This window comes from Protopterus annectens, chromosome 7.part0 (genome assembly GCF_019279795.1).
Source record: "Protopterus annectens isolate FY-2018-M chromosome 7.part0, PAN1.0, whole genome shotgun sequence".
NCBI lineage: Eukaryota > Metazoa > Chordata > Ceratodontiformes > Protopteridae > Protopterus > Protopterus annectens.
The window spans coordinates 110521576-110543293 of NC_056739.1; the positions used below are offsets into that span (position 1 = coordinate 110521576).

Here is a 21718-nt window from a genome sequence, read left to right on the forward strand (position 1 = left end):
AGGTGGGATAGATTGTCAGAGGTGGAAGTTATAGTAGAATAATCAGCATATTGTATTAGACAGGACTGAGGATAGGCTTGAAAGAGGTTGTTAGTAAAAATGTTGATAGAAGGGGTCCAAGGATGGAGCCTTTGGGAACCTTGGTGTGCACTGGAAGGAAAGGGGAGGATGCAGAGAGGCATTTCACAGCCTGGGGTTTGTCACTGAGGTAACCAGAGAACCAGTAGAGAGTAGAGGTGGAGAGATTAAGGCTAGATAGTTTGGACAGCAATAGATTGTGGGAGACAGTATCAAAGGCTTTAGCGAGGTCAAGAAATAGACACAAAATAAGTTTATTTTGGTCCCGAGATGTGGAGATACTATGTGTAAAAGATTTAAGTGCTGTGGCCATGCTGTGCTTAGGGTGAAAGCCATGTTGGGTGGGGTGAGGAGATTTTCTTGAAGTAAATGAGCAAGGAGCTGTTTATGAATACATTTTTCAAGGATCTTTGAGAGGGGAGACAACACAGCAATAGGCCTGAAATTAGAGGGGTCAGTGGAGTTACCTCCTTTATGAAGAGGAATAACAGAATTTCTTCCAGATATCAGGGATTGTGTGTTCTTGGATAGATCTGTTGATAAGTACGGAGATGGTATACGCAATAGTATTAGCTGCGAGTTTAAGGAAGAGAGGAAGTAGGTTACTGGCGGAGGGTGAACATGGTTTGAGTTTACTGAGTAGTGATCTGATATAGGCAGTGAGGATGGGGTTCAGTGTAAAGGAGGCTGAGTGGGTGTAAGGTGGGGGTGAGGGTGAGGGATAAGTATTTGTCTTTTTTAGCTATTTTCTGAATGGATTCTATTAAATAGGTGTTAAGAAGTGTAGCAGTTTGTAAGTAAGAGCTGTCGGGGAGGGATTTGGTGCAGAGGAGTTACCTGGGAGTATGAACTTGTTTACTGTGTTTCAGAATTTCTTGGGGTTAGTGCCGAGGCTTATTTGTGGCTTTAAGTAATATTTTTTTTTTTGTCAAGGTTGACTTGTTTTTTGTTAAGTTGCAAAGTTCTTTGTAGCACTGAAAATTGGAAGGGGATTTATGCTTATTCCAGTTTTTCCAAGCACTATCCCTCTTTCAAATGAGGGAGCAATTGTCTTGAGTTAACCAAGGTACAAAGTTAGATTTTACTCTAATTTTTCTGACAGGAGCAAGGGAGTCAAGAGTGTTAAGAAAGCTGCTATTAGCACAGCTTCTTCTAGGCAAAGATTACGAAGGAAGGAGAAAGAAGGAGAAGGAAGGAAGGAAAGAGAAGGAATAGAGGAGAGTATTTCATTAAAGGTATCAGGGCTGAAATTGGACAGACTGTGAGAGTCTTTGTAAATAATGGGATTTGGACAATTTGGGGGAGTGCTGCCAGATAGAGGTAGGGAGGTGATCACTTAGGGAATCGGGAAATATGGAGTGGTTATGGCAGAGCTGAGGGTGAGAGGTGAGGATTCAGTCACGTGTAGTGCTTGTATTAGAGTGTATATTCGGGTGAGGTTAATGCAGGCATTAGGAGAGTCAGGGGACATAGAATTCCAGTCAGTGTTAACATCGCCCAGTAAAATGGTTTCATAGGAAGAAGTTTGTGAGATCCAGGACAGAAAGTTTTCAAGAATCGAGATGTTATTACCTGGAGGCATATATATATATATATATATATATATATATATATATATATATATATATATATATATAAGCAATTGCTAGACTTTTATTATTATTCAATTTGCAGTTTAAAATGAGATATTAAGATATTAATACAGAAGCTCTGCTCTCCAGTTGGATTTGCACCATAAGTAAATATCTATTAGATCTTTGAAATGAAGCCTAATCCTAAGTGTCATAATTAGCAGGAGATAGAACTACGATTTAAAAAAAAAAAAAAAAAAAGACCTCACTAGCACATGCATCTAATGAGATCTTACAGTGCAGAGAAACTAGGATTGGTACAAGACAGCAGCAGAATTCCCCAGAAACAGAAGGATAAAATGTCCATCACTAAGCCCAACATAAAATTCACTGCAAAAATCCAGCTAGAAGGACACTAAACACATGTATTACTGAATGTCTGATGGAATTAAACGTTTAATCTCGGTAATAGTCTTTCAAATAAAATATAATGACTTAAGAGCCGCCAGTACCTGGTCCTTCAGTATTAGGGAAAGGCCACATCTAACTCCTCATTGTACAACATTATATCAGAATAAGCACAATAGTGACACAGCTGGCACATGTTCTACAAAAAGGTCAAAAATGCATAGGAGTAGCAGCCAGCACAGCTTTAGCTGCCCAAGTAGTAGCAGGAAGCTAAAAAGACAAGCAATAGAGGTCACATTTTTTAGATTAATATCTCTGACTTGGTACACGACACAGGTAACATTAGACCGACTTAATGGACTTTTGTTTTTGGGTGATTCTATGATAAGAAACTCCAGTAGGCTTACACTGGGATTAACAAGGAGAAAGTAACCATTTCCAGTATTAGTGAACGCAAACTATCTGATATCTTGCATGCATCAGAGAAAATTTTACCAGGCAAAACATCCTTTGATTCAGTTGTAATACATGCAGTTGTAAATATTTCAATTACAATATTATACCATATATATATATATATATATATATATATATATATATATATACATATAATAGCATCATATATTTATTTAATCTGTGCCAAAGCATGGAGTAACTGTGTTAGTGAAATATTGCCATCCTTTACTAAAGCATTCATCTTCAAATGGAAAATACTTGTAACATACATGACTAGGATTTTACAACAGTCTGGGAGGAATTCAACAAAAAGGCAACGTTCTTTGGGTGGGACAAATCCCATCTAAATTATCAAGGGGAAATTTTGTTGTTAACATCTTGACAGTTACTCATTTTTTTAGATTTCAACCTACAATTAAAAGCAGGAATGCCATTAAACATATGAGAAATTAGATTTTATATACTACACGAATGCTCGTAGTTTATCTAATAAAAGTAGAATAATTAAAAGCTTCATGCAATGAGTTTACATATTCTATTGCTGTAATCACAGAATCATTGCACAGTAGATAAGATATGAGTGCTTGAGACCTGACCGTAAGGAAGGAGAGGTGGTTGTTTTTGTGTTGAATCATTTGCCATCCAAATTCTTATAACAGGACCATTTTAGGGAAATTATTTTACTAGAATTATTAGGCATTATAGATGAGAGCTCATTAACGTTAATAGCATGTTATAAAAGCCACCCACTGCTGACCTTGGATCAACTGGAATATACAGAAAATTTAGAAAATGTAATAATTTTAGAATATTTTAATTTTCCCCATATAAACTGAATAAACAGCACTCAGTCAGCTGCAGTAGATCAATTTATTGACATACTCTCATTAAAGAAGATTTTGCAGTTGTGACTTCCCTACCAAACATACTTGATTTAAGCAACAATCCATGACTGGGTGTGCGTAATGCAGGATTTACCCACAGTTGATGTGGTTTGATTATGAGGGCAAAACCCAAGTGATTAAAAAAAGACAGCTGTGGGTAAATCCTGCAAATCTCACACTCAGGAGTGGATTATTGCTATTATGCAATGACATTATTTAAGAATGTTTTTAATTTTTCTAAATAATGCTTTAGTGCTCTTCTCTCAGCTTCTGATAGTCTGTTGCATCCAAGGTATGTACTGAGCATGCTCTATGGCTGTACAGTACAATGTTGTCTCTGCCTGTACAGATTTTGACAGAATGTGGAGCTGTTTGTCTCATGTATTCAGTCTTCTCCATAAAAGTTTTGTGTTTTCTGGTTTGTCACTGAAGAATGAAGTCACTAACCACTTGGAGGTAGGTTGCACTTTTTGCAGCACCCCTATCTCTCATATTTATGCTAAACATCTTTACTTCTATAACTGAACATTTGGGCTTTACTGTGAAATGATTCCGTTGTTGCTTTACTGTATCAGAAGAACAAAGTGAGAATTGTTCTGAGTTGTAATAGGTGAGTTACATTTTTTTACTATATCATCTTGAAAAGTGTTGAATAAACAATCTCAAGCACATAAAGTGTAGTGCTGATAAGAAGTAGGTGTTTTACGATGTCCGTTTTGTGAGGAGATTTATTAATTTCCTGGCTAACACCCTTGCTAAGAGTAATACAGCTTGCAACTGGAGAGAGGGACTGAAGTCTAAAGCTATAGCACGGTACTGCTATATTTTACTTATTTACTTTGATGCAGTCTGATAGGACCATATTGCAGCAGAAGATGACGTTGCTCAACAAGAGTTTAGTAACTGGACTTTTTTTTATTGGAATACGCTCATTTTACAGTCGGCACGCTGACTGGACTGTCCAATCAGTGTGCACACCTTTGATTAAGAATGACTCTTTATTGTATAATTGTTAATAAGTAACATCTTTACAAAAATAATTAACATTGTTCAAATGAAGCCTTTAGGAGACTCAGATCATATGGCCTTTCACTTTTCAGTGATGAATGAACAGGTTAATTTACATCATGCTAAAATTAGCAGTGACAGATCTAAGATGATTACTGAAGATCTCATTGATAAGGTGAATTCCTTTGCACATTGTATCAAAAATAAGGATATAACATGTAAACAGTACTTAGAAGATGGCTATAATAAAGAAAATACATTTGAGGTCTTTTTTTTCAATAAAGCCGGGAACTGATTAATATACCTGTCTATATACATATATAAATAAATAAATATATATATATATATATATATATATATATATATTTATATATATCTGTTAAAAATTTAAATTATTTCCGTTCGAAACTCTGAAAGAAAAAAATGAGAGTCAAAATGCACAACATGGCACAATGTCGAATCAGCTGAACGAATTCAGCAGATTCAACATTGTTGCCGAACACATGACGTGATGGGTTTACTATTGAAATGTCGAACGGCACTACATCGACTGTACTATAGTCGAACACGGAAGTTCGAAAATAGTAATGTCGACGACAAAAAGAAAAATCTAGGACTGTGTTTTAACATGGGTCGAGGTAGGGGAGATGTTTGTAGTTCTGAATAATACTGAACACCTACCTTGACCCATGTTAAAACCATTCCTAGAATGATTTTTTTGACGTCGACATTACTATTTTCGAACTTCCGTGTTTGACTATAGTACAGTCGATGTAGTGCCGTTTGACATTTCAATAGCAAACCGACGTGATGTCCATATAGGAACTCAGATAAAGGAAACTCCTATATCTAACATCAGTTTTTTGCGCCCCCTCCCCCTGCTAACTATATATTCCAACTCTGAGATCGCACTACAGTGAGGAAAGGGATGAATTTCCTACACCGCACTGTACCATGATCTCTGAACAGTACTTTGAGTTTATGTCAGTGAATGCACTGTGCATTCGCTGATATAAACTTTTGCACAGTGGGATGTTCGGCAAGATGGAAATTTGAACATCCATGTTTCGAGTTGCCATCTGTGAACATTCCGTATTCCACCTTTTGATAGTAAACCATATATCTATATATATATATATATAGAGAGAGAGAGAGAGAGAGAAAGAGAGAGAGAGAGAGAGAGGGTGACAATCAGAAGGTCGAAGTGGGATCGGATGAACCCACTTCAGTCAAAGTCTGGAGGCCAAACGGCGACGATGTCAAACCCGACATTGCCGAAGTACAAATCTTGCCCCCATCTCGACCCATGTTAAAGCCCATTCTGAGGTTTACGGCGAGTTGTATTTCGACAATGTCAGAATTCGACATTGTCGGTTTCGCTGAAAGGGGTCATGATGCCATCATTCGATGGGGTCAGGGTCGACCTTCTGATGAACCATATAGCCCTATACTGTGGATTGTTGATTGTACGAGACTACAATATGTAGTTCAATATAGGAAGTTACATACTCTATATTGTGATGCGTTATGCATAGGGATCTTTTTTGCTGGTAGGAACTAAGTATTTTAACACGTCAATACTTATTATTTCTAAGCTCAGCATGGAGGTATGCACCCATTGTTGTGTTGAAATGCTGTTTACTGGAAACTGTTTGACATTAGATTGTTTTGAGTCACACAGATTAACATCATGATAGTTATATTGCATACCGTATTTTATTGCATACCGCATTTTATTTTATTTTATTTTACTTTACTTTACTTTGTTTTATTCTGCTTTGTTGGGTTTTTTCTTTTTGTTGAGCATTCTTTCAATATGCGCCAAGTGTATTAGTTGTATAGGAGATGCGGTGGACCTGTGGACGAGTAGATACTTTAATGTAAGGTTCACGCAATACTCATAGCTTTCTACTAACAATTTTAGCATTCCTCTTATCTGTTTATACGTGATTATTATATTGTATGTTATTTTTAAAATAATTGCATTTCTACATGTATCTTTACGTATTTGATAAAGATATGCAGACATTTATTTATTTATTTATTTATTTATTTGTTCATTTATTTAGCCACTTATTTACTGTTCATGCTAGTTGAATTTGTTAGGTAGTTTGACAGTGTTGCAGCTGGTGACACTATGAAATTGGTGCATGGGGCTTTAAATTTTAATTATTAGGCTTAATTAATCAACTGTTAGTGTTGAATTGAATGGTTCACTCACTATATAAGTGGAAGAATGATTATGTTCAATAGATCTGATGAAGCGTGCATGAAGCACGCGAAAGCGCTTATCTTTTACTTGTTGTGGAATAAAGAAGTTTTTTTATCTACATTGTGGTATTCTCGTGGTGTATCCTGCTAGTTATTTCATCCTTTCGAACCATATACTATATATATATATATATATATATATATATATATATATATATATATATATATATATATATATATATATATATATATATATATATATGTTTTACTGTCAAAACATTGAACATCATAATGTAAACCAGTCAAAAATGCGGTTTACATGTTTGATGTGCAGCATATTAATTAGCTTACACTGCCGAATCGAAATACTGAACATTTCAAATAAGGCAAAGTTTGATGTCAGCCAGGATATGCTTACCTGCCACAATTACCTGCTTTCTTTCCTGCAGTATGAATGAACACAGTTCAGTACTGCACAATCAGAAATACATGGGTCAAGCCCACTTGCACCCCCCACATCCCCTACAAATTATATATTCCAACTCCAAAAGAGCACTACAGTGAGGAAAGGATAGATTTCCCGGTCCACACTGTACCGTGATCTCTATTTGTAACAGCGAACACATATCAGTGAATGCACAGCGGCATTCACTGCAACAGACACTCAGAGAATTGAAGGTCGGCAAAACGGGAAACAGTCAACTGACATTCGACATTCTAGTCTTAACTGAATCTTGATTCACCATTTAGATACTGTATATATATATATATATATATATATATATATATATATATATATATATATACTATGTTTATATATATGGATTTCCTTCACAAGTTCGAAGTTTCAAAACATCAAACTGCAAAACTGCAAATGGTCGGGACCATAAGATCGAAGTTTTGAAACTTCAAATGTTTTGAATGGAAATCACCATACAGTGTAGAACAGGAAATTTATCATTTTCCTCACTTGCCCCCTGCAAAAAGGTAAAAAAAAAAATTTTGTTTTTATTTTATTATTACAGTTTCGAAGTTTCAAAACTTCGATCTTATGGTCTTGACCATTTGCAGTTCGAAGTTTTGAAACTTCGAGCTTGTAAAGTAGACCTTTATATATATATATATATATATATATATATATATATATACATATATACACGTTTACTTCTAAGTTTCAAACTTCCAAAAATGTCGACTGTCTTATGGTCGAAACCATAAGACCAATGTTTTGAAACTTTGAACCGTTTAAGTGGCGATCACCATACAGCGTGTAATGGTATATTTATAATTTTCCTTGCTGTAGTGCGATTTCAGAGTTGGTATATTTAATTAGCAGGGGGGCTTGCCCCCTGTAAATATGTAAAAAAAAAAAAAAAGAAAAATTTTGTTTTATTTAAATTTTGAAATTTCATAACTTCGATCTTATGGTTGTGAATATAAGACAGTTGACATTTTGAAAGTTTGAATTTAGAAGCAGACCCATACATATATATATATATATATATATATATATATATATATATATATATGTATATATACACACACACACACACACACACACACACACACACACACACACACACACACACACACACACACTTTTTTGCTACACCCAGATTCCTACTGCAGAGTTGCTGATTAGTAATGTTACAAAAACACACTTAGTTTGAGCCCATGCCGTATATCCTGGCCTCCCAGTGGGTTGCATGCTTTGCCCCACTGCTTGTACATAAAATTCATTAGAATGCCTCAACGGTCTGCATATTTGTAACAGGTTAGTATGTATTGTCAATAATAGTACATTCAGTGTCTGCCTTCTTCTTGTACAGTGGGGGCTATAACTACATTACTACATTACCTCAGAAGGCAGAGCAGAAGCTCTAATACCTTTCAGGATGCCAGTACGAGTCTGTAAAGTCTGCACTTACCCTTGTTTCTTGTGGACTTCTATGCATTTGTAGGTTCTGTAAAAAAACACCATAAAAAGTGAATTAGTGTTGGCTCACAGACACAAGCATCTATAAATTTGGGCTACAACATGACAGGGAGCACTGCCTATCCACACATAATCTTCTAGACTCTCTTCTCTGGCAAATCATATCCACAGAAATGACACCATCATATACTGCCTATACACTTTGCAGTTATATTGTTCTAACTATTTGCGTTTCATTTAACTACAATTTTAACAGCTGTAGAGAATACTATTAGGTCCTATCACTGTCATGCAGTGTGATACCAAAAATGAAGAAATGCTGTGGCAGTCCAACAGCAGAAAAAAAAACAGAACACAGAGGTGATGTAATACATTTCAATGGGCCAACATAGTTTTTATAATTACTCAAACTTTAGTGCTACCAGGAGTCCTTCATCATGAATTACTAACTTACTGATTTTGCATACAGTGCTTTAATATCCACTTGTGCCTAGAAAGTAAAGTGCGTCATTTCTTTCTGACTGGCTAAGAAGATGCTTGAAAATGCCAGAGTGGGAACACAGACAGGCACACACACATGATGTGTCTGCCTCTCTGAGGTATAGTTGTTGTACTAAGCATCTATGTTGCTAGAGGTGTGGGCACGCCTAGGATTTTTGAAGAACAGCTGAGCAAGAGTCAAGCTGAGGGTATGGCTTGGTTCTTACAAGCCATTAAGATCCAAGCCAGAGCCAACAAAGAAAAATGGGATGGAGAGTTGATTTAATAAATGAGACATATGCAATGTTTAATATTTAATTAGGAAAATTATGCGGAGTAACAAGAGGATATGTCATTCCCTCCTAATTCCTCTTAAATGTGGCAATTTGGGGAGAAAAAGTGGTGGATCACACTTAATAAATGGCAATATTTAGAGTTCTATTCTAATTTCCGAGAACAGTAACTATAACTTCAATTTAAAAAAAATCTAAGTACATTATAATGTTGGGGAGGGGGATCTACATAAACATATTTAATTTTAGGGGGGTAAAATCATCTACATACAGGTCTTTAAGTCAAGTGGAAAAAGCAACTGTATACACTTCTTTAACTTCAGGGGAATGCATCTGTGTACACCAATTCAAGAAAAAAAGCATCTAAGTAGAGTTTAACTTTGGGGAAAAAAGCATCTACATGTACTTGGGTCTATATCATATATTTGAAATTCCAAAATATTGAACACCATAAGCTCGAACTTGGAATTTCGAAATATGATAACATCGAACACTCAGAATAGCAAATTTTTTCCCAGGGAAAAAATTTGCTTTTCCGAGAAACATAAACACAACACAAGCACACCAAAATAAATAAACCACACACATACACTTAACAAAACCCTACTTCTAACCCTAAACTAAACCTTACATACATTCCTATCTATTCACTAACCTTATCCGTAACTATCACACACTTACCATACGAAACTATACACAAACAAACTAATTAATACACACATACAGTTAACAAAACCCAACCCTATACTAAACCATACATTCCTAGCTATCTACTTACCTTAACCCGCACCCTAACCCTAAGGTCTGTAACTATTGCACCACAGTGGAGGAAATAGCGAAACCACTGAACGGTCCACCGAAATCTTGCCCTAAGTAAGAATTCATTGTTCCGGGGCTTCGCTATTTTCATCCTTTGATGTAGTGGGTTCGATATTATAACATTCGAAGTTTTGCAACTTCGATGTTATAGTATATACCCATGTACTTTTACTTTAGAAACAATCATCATATATGCACACTTTCACTTCAGAGAAAACAGCAACTGCCCTCTCTTTTATTTCAGGAAAAAAAAAAAGAATATACATGCACTTTTACTTAAAAAACATCTACAAACACCTCTTTTACTTCATAAAAACATGTTAGTTCACATTCTTCAGTTTTGTTAATAGTACTAATATTTTAAAAAGTGTCCCTGATTATTTCTGGATTTGACCATGATCCTGGAGATAAGCGGTTGAAAGTTTTCATACAAAACAGTTCAGCCTGCAGCTTGTTCGCCTCTTACCTCTACAAACAACTGAATGCATGGGATACAGTACAGATTAAAAATAAAACAACGCTCAGCCTGTGGCTTGCCATGCTTTGTATTCGAACTTATACATGTTACCTCACAAGTGTTCAGAATTTTAGAGAATTAGAATTCATATACTTCAGAAAAAACATGTTAATACAAAATAGAAGCTTTCTAATAAAACAGAATTTAAAATCGGTCTCTAATTTTTGGCATCCACCCTCAGTTATTTTGACTTCATCTATAATAATTACACATTGCAAATAAGAATCCACTATATATACAAATGTTATAGTAAAAAAATCCGTCAGACATTTTGATAATGTCAGACCTGTTTCTTTGAATGCCATGCCCCATTTGCTTATTTCTTATCTCACAAACTATTATATCTCGTGGGATAAAGCAAGTCATCAAAATGAGCCTTTAGCTGAAGTATTCTGCTCGATAACACAAGCATCTATAGTCTCAACAGGACCTCCTGAAGAATAAAGTGCAAGTTTTCTAGGCTGCCAATAATTTGTGAACTACTTCTCTAATTGATGTTTCTTTATCTTCTTTTCAAATAAACAAGATAAATAACTTCCTACATAGCTTTTTCACCCAAAGTATGCAGAAATGTAGCACACTATACCTTTTCAAGCTTCAGCTATTCTAGCTGCAGTAAGAAATACAAAGCTTCCATTTTTCTGTTAAATAATTCATCCAGCAGAATAAATCTTGGTATATTCAGATGGTGTGGTTTCTAACTGTAAGCTATATTTTAATATTTCCAAAGACAAACATTTGGAAATAAACAGCCATCCTACAGAGCTCAACTCTGCTAAACAGACTATAGACATGCCTCTCGGCTGTCCGGAATTTTGCAGAATGCTCTTGATTTTGCCTAATATTTTGCCCTGACCCCACTAAAAATGTTGCTTTTCTGATAAATTACTGAGAGTCAGTTAATGCAAGGCATTAGAATTTCAATCTTCTTATTGTTCAGAAAATGTCTGTTGATGCAAAACCTGTTCCATTAACTTTTTAACTCATTAACACCTACTCACATCCTTGCATTCCAGAGCACTTTCTGAAAAATCAACTTAAAAATCATAAGATAATCAAGGCTCTTCTACTGTGGGATATCTTAGATTAACAACATTAGTGTCATTTTATCAATAACTCCTTGCCCTTTCTAATCCTGCCTATTATAAGATAGTAAGTCACATGGTTACATAAATCAGATCCAAGAAAGGTCTGGATGCCATAAGGAGGTGTGGGTGTTAAGTAGAAGTATACATAAAAGATGCTATAGGATTGAATTAGTTAAATAAATTAGAATTATATTTTAAAATTGTCCCCAATTTTGGATCATTGCCTGCCCCTCATTATTTTTGTCTTTATCCAAAATTCTTGAGCAAAGTTATTAAGAGAACATCTCTCTGGTTGGCATTAAAAAATTCAGCTGCAGCTTGTCCAACTTTCTCCTATTAGTGTAAGCTGCAGACATCTTTTAAATAAACAATACTTTCGTATTACCTATAGGCTGTCCTGTCCTCAAAAAAGGAAAAAAAATAAAAAATCCACACCCAGTTGGTGCATGAATTTATCCACAAAACTTGAATGATGATTCTAAGACCTTGCGATTCCATGCACTCCTCAGTCAAGCAAACACAAACGTCTCTCAAGTGGCTAAGCAAGGAACTGCTTCAAAACAAATTACAGATCTTAAAAAAAAAAAAAACAGGTCCCAGTTGAAACACTGTTGTTCAAAAGGATAGGGTTGTCATCTGTGAAGAATTTTTTATGACAATCAGGAAATCAGCATCTCTCAGGAAGTTCAGTTTTGGTAAATACTTGTCAGGTACTCTGAGCCATTCTGAAAGCTCATGTGTTTTTCAAAATATTTATTGTTTCCCTTAGATCTCATGTTTGTATTCAATTTATTTTGTCAGAATAGTCTTTTGTTTGTTTTAATGGCATCCTGGGTAATGTAAAATGTGAACATTTTCTGAAAAACTATTCAGAAGAATTTTTTAATGATGCATCTTAAAAGTAAACAAAAAATCTAAGCCTTCTTTTTTATAGAAGGGAAACAGTGGATCTGTCCTCCAGTTAAACATTATGCTCTCTGTGCTAAAATAAATCACATATACTTTTTTGTCTTCATTATAAATAATATTGTAGGTATAAATAAAACCTGGATTCAGGAAAGCTAACAACTATGCATTGTGGGAAACAGTGTACAATTATACACTCTTCTTGTCCTCATTTCCTCAGTATGATTTTTAGACGTCTATGCTTCTCCAGTTAAATGTATCTAAATTAATTTAAATCGAGCAATTAACTTAATTAATTTAAAATTAATTTAAATGTTAGATAACTAAATTAATTAAAATGTTGTAGTATATTCTTGCATCTGTAAATATGTCTATTTATATATTTGTTTCTGTTTGTTTTTTAGCATATCCTTTTGTCTGTAACTATGTTTTGTTCATTTCTTATGTGATCCTATTCACCTGGGTTATGCCTGAAATGGTCCATTTAGATCAATGCACTACCCTGGTAAACAAACATTAATAAACATAATTAACTAGTTTAATAGTTTTAACAAACATACCAGCTGCCAAAAGAATATTACATCTTTTTGACATGCAGAGTGTTTATAATTTTGCTCATTTGTTGCATTTAGCATATTATTTATTGTTTATTCAAAACTGGTATTTATATGATTCTTAACTTTGAAAGCGAAGCAATGCAGATTTATGTATTGAAATTGGTGGGACAATAGGTGGAGCAAAAAGTGGGGCTTTTGACAGGTTTTTGCCTCTTCCAAAGGTGGCAACAACCCTACAAAAAGGATGAGGAAAATAGGAATTTTCAGCCAGATACCGGCTGTTTAAATTTCCTTTCTGGTACCACTCCCATGGGTTCTTTAACCAGTTGTACATTGTTCTTAGCAGACTGGACATGCAGGCTCTAATTATTCTCTGTTAGGTATGGTCTGCAAACAGCAACTTATGATTGATTAAGGAGCCAGTAGGGTAGTACACTGTGCTCATTGGTAATGCCCACATCGAAACTTCAGCCAGTGAGAATAGTAACACAATCTTGTTGGTCTGGTCTAAAGGCAGTGGAAAAAAATAATCTTATCTCATTCTTGTAGCTTTACGCTGCTAGATTACGAGACACAGCCGTGCATTCTCTCAAGCTCAAGCCTGGCTTGAGCCGATGCTGGCTTTTCCATCTCTATGAGCTGCATATTTTTTTTCCACACTGACATTTTTCAAGTGCCTTGTTTCAGCTGATGAAAAATAAATGATATACTTCCTTTCTAGGCCCAAGTCGATATTAAAACACTGTATCTAACACCCACATTATCCCATCCTACATCTGGAGTACTTACTTTACATGTTGTCTGCTCTGTCACAAATACCTCTTGCTACTGTCCTGTTTGTTTTTCCTATATTAATTTGGAAGTTATTTGAACACTAACTTTTTCATGTGTTAAGATATTTGCAAATCCTCCTTTTCCATTTTCTATAAACTGCTTTCTATCTCTTCAACAGTTACTCGTATATATTTACTTAATTTTATTTGCCAGGCTAGTTCCCCTAAACATGAACCATATTAGGGAAGACTCAAATTGGTATTCATATGGAATAAGAGAATGTTTGCTTAGGACCCCTGGGAAATTCCTCTGCTCTCTTGCCATTTTCACTCACTTAAAGGATAGTATAGCACTGTGGGCTGAAGGCCCGGTGGATTTTTTTTTTATTGAAAACGGCATATTAAAACATTAGGATTTGTTAACTAAACTGTAAATTTATTACAGTATCTTCTTATAGTATATTTAAATTTCTCTAAGCAGCTGCAGTCCCTGGTGTTGTGAGCTCCCATTGTCTGTACATCGCAACTATATAGTGGGTCTGGTTTGTTCCCCTCCCCATACTTGAGAGAATGGACACTCCAAAAAATTATAAACTTCAGAAAAGTTTTCAACTACTAGTTGATTACCTCCACAGCCTTTCTGCTTCTATCCAGGTGCTTACAATGGCTATTTTCAACTACACGCCACTGAATTTTGTCTTGTAATCCTTTCAGTAGAACTAGCTATTGCTTTGTTAGGCAAATGAGTATTTGTAGTATCTTTTGGTTGAGCTCTGCAACAGTACTGACAGCTGCACTGTATTCCCCCCCATGACTTCCAAGTTATTCTTACATTTTTTCTCTCTTCTCCTACCATAGTTTTTAAATTAGGCTGCATGTAAACTTATTTTAACTCCCCTCTCCCCATATTCTTAGTTACACTCCTTCCTTGTTAAAATTCTATCTATAACCTCCTTAGCTGTACCAAAGTCACATACTCCCAAATGATTGTTGAAACTTTAGACTTGTATTTCCACAGCAAGCTCTTATTTCTATACTACAGAACAGTCCTATTGCTACATTACTGATCAATTGTTTTTTGTTTAAATGCTTCTTATCTGCCATTCTTGGTGTGGCCCTGCTAACCCTCGGGCTCACTCTGCTCCCCTACCCTGGCCCCATTTTACACCCACCCCCACTATTTTACATTTATTCTATCCATAACTCCTCCCACTCTGCCACAGCATCCAATCACCTACATGACTTTCCAACCCCTCCCGATCTCAACTAAACCTACTCACACTATGTCTCAGACTTCAATACACTCTTTTAACCTAATAATAATTATTACTCTACTTTCAATTCTTTCCTATCTTACCTACCTTCCTACCCCCTCTTATACTTTTCCTTCACAATATGCATCACACGTCTACACTTTACCTTTACACTATACATCAAACTTCAAACACACTACTTATCCATCTTTCTCTTCTATAGTCCATGAGGTCTACTCTTCAAACACTGCCCTCCTATTTCATTTCAGAGTAATTCCCATCCTACCCTCTTCTCCCTCACTCTCACACCCATCCAAATACACCATTCATCACCTGTACTCACCCTCTTTATCAAACTATATTAGACTCATACTAGACAGGCTCTCACTGTCTCTCTCTGGGGACATCCACCCCAACCTTAACCCTACCAATGCCACACCCAACTCTCATCTCCATCTACCACATTCCCCCACCCCCAAGAATTTTCGTTTTATTACAATCAATGCCCAAAGCCTTAGAAATAAAATTCCCATCCTCCACGCTTGGCTATCCCATAACCAACCTGACACTGTTGCCATCACAGAGACCTGGCTTAATTCTAATATAAAAAATAATGAAATTCTCCCACCAGGCAACCAAATGCTACGCTCTGAAAGACCCAACAAAAAAGGTGGCAGAGTAGCTATACTTTACTCCTTTTCCTACACTGTTACTCCCTACACCAATCGCATTTCTAAATTTGCCAATTCTGAACTCTGTATTGGTCTCCTTAAACTTAACAAACACAAATCCATATGCACTGCTGCCCTCTATATTCCTCCAGGCAACAACATCCCTATACTTGAAGACATACTCTCCTGGTTTTCAACTAACATCAAAAACAAAACAGTTATTTTAGGTGATGTAAACATAAACTGGGCCATGATAAACTCTGAATCCCCCTCCCAAAATATCAACCTCTACAACTACACCCAATTAATAAACTCTCCTACCAGGCCAAACAAAGGTGGAACCACTAGTACCATCATTGACTGGATCTTAGTGTCTCATCCTAACCTTATCTCAGATACTGGCACCTTTCCTGACTCTCTCAGTGACCACCTGCCTGCATTTGCTGACCGTCACTCCTCTCCCCCTCAAAAGCTACACGACTATGTACAATCTCGAAACCTCTCCAATTTCAACCCACAAATATTCATAGACTGTCTAAAAGTAATAGATTGGTCACCCTTAAAAATCTTGCCTCTTGACAATGCCATTGATTACTTTAATAAAACCTTCCTGAACCTTCTTAACAACCTTGCTCCACTAAAAACTAAAAGAGTTAAAACCTCATCCTCCCCTTGGTTAACCAAAGAAACTAAACAAATCATGCACCTAAGAGACAAAAAGTAGAAACTTTACCATAAAAGTAAATCACCCCATGTCCTAACAGAAGTCAAAACAACTCTGTAACACTGCAAAAAAACTTAATAATCAGGGATCGAAAATCATACTATAATAAACTTCAAACAGAAAACTTATCCAACCCAAGAAAATTCTGGGACTCTATCTCCTCCCTTCTCCACCCAGGCAATAAGGACAATCTATCCCCTAACCTAAACCTTACTGATCTAGAAAATGCCTTTAACTTCAATACCTTCTTCATAGAATCCATAGCTAAACTCACCACCAGCTTCTCTCACCACTCTCAACCTCCTCCCCCAACCAACCCCTCTACATCTCCACACAATCTGACTATCCCTACTCCTACTTTTAGCTTCTCTTCCATCTCTATAAGCAAAATAAAGAAGCTACTTCAACTCAAACCATGCTCCACTGCCCCATATAACCTACCCACAACTTTCCTCAAATTGTCTGCAGACAGCATCGCCCATCCTATCTCTATCTTAATAAACCGATCCATACTGGAATCATACGTCCCCTCACTATGGAGACATACCTTTATCATTCCACACCACAAAGGAGGCAAAAACACTGACACTTCTAATTTTTTGCCCATAGCCATCCTATCCCCACTACCAAAAATCATGGAGAAATGTATTCAATCCCAAAGGATGTCCTGTATGACCCAAAATAACCTAGTAACCACTACACAACATGGTTTCCATCCTGGGCATAGTACCATCACTGCCCTCCTCTCCTTTCCAGACTCCATAAACCTTGCTCGTGACAATGGCAAAATAGTTTCTACTCTGTTCCTTGACCTCTCCAAAGCCTTTGATACCATTTCTCACCCCTTACTATTATCCCAACTCTCCTCTCTCTACCTTACCCCCCCTACCATCACCTGGTTCACCAGCTACCTCACTGAAAGTCAGCAAGCCGTCAAATGGAAAAAAATTACTCTCTTCCTTTCTACACACCCCTACCAGAGATCCCCAGGATTCCATCCTCTGCCCCCTCGTCTTTAACATCTTCATTAATAACTTCCACCAGTCTCTCTCCGATGCCACACTAATTCAATATGCTGATGATTCGACCATTATTTGTACAGCAGACACCCCCCTCTGACCTACTTTTCAAAACTCAGTAAGCCTTCTCTAATACCGAATCATGGATGCATAGTAATCACCTCGCCTTAAATGCCAATTAAACACAGTTAATGATCTTCTCCTCATCCAAAAGCACCAATACGGACAAAAACACTTTTACACTGACTGCTCAGAATAACAGCCCCATAGAAATAATATCACATACCAAACTGCTTGGTGTCATAACTGATGTAAATCTAAAATTTGACATCCATATCCAAACTAATGTCAAAAAAACTCACCAAAAACTAGGTCTCCTGTATAGACACAATCATTACATTACCCTCTCCACCAAACACACCCATATCTGTACTTACCTTCTTCCCTCTCTTATGTACAGCACCCCCCTATTCACTAATCTTCAGCTAGGATTACAGGCCAAGTTGGAAGCCCCTGTTACAATAAAATCTCCAAATCTGCTACCAACTCCAGAAACTCATTGCATCACTGTATCTCTCTCCACTCCCTGAAATGGCTTGAACTTCCTAACAACTCAAACTCCTTAGACTTACTACTGCTCACAAGCTCATATTCAAACCTTCTAGTTGTCCTTCTCTTTCCACCTTTTTCACCCCCTACATTCCCAACCGCTCTCCAAGATCAGAAAACCACACTCTTCTAAACATATATAAGTCTCGTCGACCCCCTGGCCACCTACTATTATCCTGTTCCCTAGCTAAAGTCTGGAATTCTCTCCCTACCACCCCTCGAAATACTCAGAGCCACTCAAACTTCAAAACTCTTCTCCAATCTCACCTCCTTTCAAAGTGGGAATGTTCCTGTACCCCTACCACATAAACTCTTTAACACCATCTCCCATGCACTATATACTTCAACCTTCTATCACTGTGCTCTCTTACCCTTTGCCTCTACTTCCTCTCCTACCCTATACCTCATAAACTTCCCCAACCTACTCCCTTTCTCCACTATATGCCACCTTTTACCTCTCCCACTCACCTTCTTCCCTCTGTCCTCTCCTCATACTACTAACTTCCAAAAAAAAGCCTTTATTTTTTTATCTGTACATAAATGTTTTACTTACATGTTTTTTCATTTGAAATGCCTATACTTTTAATATGTTTAGACTACATTAATCTAACTTTTGTAAATCATTACATAGGATTAGAAATGTTATGACTTTTTTTAACAAATTGTATATTATCTCTGTATTTTCCACTGTTCTACGACTCTATTTACTTTTGTATAATTATTGTAAAATTCTCTATATCTTGTAGAGCTTTTCTCCCCGAACCTCCACCTAGTCCAGGCCCAGTGGACTATCCTGGTCATCAAACTGTAATAAATAAATAAATGAATACATAAGTATCTCCAGCTATGTGAGCCAACCAAAAAATATTTCCGGTGTAGATAGAGAGGGAATGTCAAGGTAAAGTATTCATATGGTTTCTTTGTAGAATATGGTCAAGTGGGCCATAATAAATCTTATACCAAGCAACACACATGAGATGAGTCAGAAGGGCATTTCTGTGTGAAATGCCCACAGAATTACATAATAATGAGGAAACGCTGAATAATGAAAAGGATGAAACAGAAAATAGTAAGGGACCATATGAAGAAGATGGCCCACATAAGATGTGGGTTTTGAAAAATTGTTTAGAGTTAAATAACATTTAACAGATTCTCTGGCTTGGAAGATGATTTGGAAGATAGTAATGAGGGTAAAAGAAATGTAGATAAAGGAATATCTATATGGGAAAAAGTAAAGGAGACCACAAATAAAAAAGGGGCAAATGGAAGTACTCACATTAAATGTTAACGGTATGGAGAATTTTGGAAGGAATTCAGAATTAATGGAGTAGCTAAATAAGCAAAGGAATTCAGAATCAATTGAATAGCTAAATAAGCAAAGACGTGGCCTCAATATATGACTTATATATGTGGAGATTATAATATGGAAGTGAAGCAGCGAATAGATGTTTATCTACTGTGTCAAAGGTTCTGGATTATAGGTAGGAAGTGTTTTCGTGGGCAGGGTTTCTTTTTTTATCTGTCTCATCATTGTATAGTAAAAATACATACATGTGCTTCCAGTCAAAAATTTTACTTTGAAAATAAGATTAACAACTCTAATTATAACTGGGTACCCTCAACATAATTTTAATACTGCTTTACCATTCCCTTATAACATTCTACAATGAAATAACTCATCTTTTAAACAATGGTGCTTTACCTAAACTTATCCTAACTCAGACTGGCAGTGCAGACACTCCACATTAGTATTGCGAATTGGATAACACTGTAACAATTTTACAACATTAATTCTCAGTTCAGAACTTCAGTCAGATAGTTACTTCTGTCTTACATGATGTCATCACCACTGAAATTACATTCCAAAAGGCAGAAAAGAATAAATAGTCTGTAATACTAATACTTCAGCTAAAATTAGACAAGAGGACAGAAATGCAAATTACAATTTACAAAGAATTACGATTTGCAGTAAATTAACCCAGTTTTAAGCATATTTATTTTTAGAGAAGAGGACCACATATGGCAACTAAAACCATCCATTGGACTCATAGCTCGCTATTCTGGTATCACGTGCTGCTCCCTGATTTGTGTTTACTTTGAGGACCAAAAAATAAAAGTCCTGTCATACTTGATGGCCAAGAAAAAAAAAAGCTGTCTCTCCCATTGTCTGCGTGAGTTTTCTTCGGTTGCTTACATTTCCTTCCACCTCCCAAAAATGCTGGTTGACTGGCTACACTGTTTTGTCTATTTATATTTACTTTGTCTTGTGGCTGGGTCGTTGCTCAAATGACCAGTTCACTTACTGGCTAATACATAAATAAACATCTGTTTCTTCTGCCTGATTCAGCTGTTTAAAGTTAATTTAACATCAGGCAAGTATATTATATCCTTGTATTTTGCTAGTTTAATAACATAAGTGTCAGATGTTTATAGTTATTTCTTGATTTGCAGGAAGGTGCTTACTACTAGCAATGGGTGAAGTGTCACTTTGGCACTTGGACAACCACAAATATGGGATTTTATAGAAAAAAAAAACAAATTGTGATTATGGAGAACAGGAACCTAACCAATGAGCCATAAAGGAATATTCTGTCATAGATCTAGTTACACCTGGAGAACATACTTCATATTTCACAATAGTCTCCAGTAACTGTGCCACATGTGCATGAAAAATAGCAGTTTTCAATCAGAGACACTAGAGAAGCTTGGCTTCGGGACTCGGTTGCCAAGCAGTTATACAACCATGAAATTTAATAAAACATTGGCAGAATAGAACTGTGAATCTCTCTAGTCTGACCAGAGACAAAAATTACTCAGTTACTCCACTGGCTTCCAACCCATTTAACAGACTCAATTAACTTCAGTTCTACCACAGCCAGTGGTAAATAAGTCCATTCATCCCCCACTATTTCTTTGCAAAAGTATTTCATCATGTTAATACATATCTCTGCAGAGATACTGTCTCACAAGAGTTATCATAGTATATGCTGCCTGAGTGATTTCTGATAGTTGCCATTACATATTTTAATATTTATATACAACTGTAACATCACCTGTTCATATATTATTGATGTTTAATTACACATTTTACGTAGATCTGCTGGAGTCTTCTTGCGTGCACTACTTGTGTGCACTACTAATGTCATTGTGAATACTTGTTAGATTACCTTCAGTAGCTACAAGCCCCTCAGTGAACCCAGGTTGTAACTGAATAGGCTCCTTGGAGCAGTCCACCAACTTGGTTAACAAATGGGTGGCTAAATAAATTGCGTTACTCTAATCTGCTTATGATAATTGTTCTTCTTTTTCTTTCCATTCCGATGTTACCACATTTCCCTCAGTTATTTTACATACCCTTATCGTATCTCCCTCTCTTTTATTTGCACAGAAGAAAGGTTAAGGTCGCTTACTCTTCCTATGCCATCCCTTCAGTTTCTTTCATCATCCTTGAAGTTAT

The 21718-nt window shown here is 36.3% G+C and overlaps 1 protein-coding gene across 1 annotated transcript in view; it reads right to left on the reverse strand.

Moving 5' to 3' along the window:
* LOC122806268 (LHFPL tetraspan subfamily member 5 protein-like) overlaps positions 1-21718 on the reverse strand; it is a 155210-nt gene that overhangs the window by 9175 nt on the left and 124317 nt on the right. Inside the window, exon 3 of the mRNA XM_044076543.1 lies at positions 8545-8580. Coding sequence (XP_043932478.1) covers positions 8564-8580 — 17 coding nt within the window. The 3' untranslated portion in view covers positions 8545-8563. The remainder of the gene's footprint in view (positions 1-8544; positions 8581-21718) is intronic.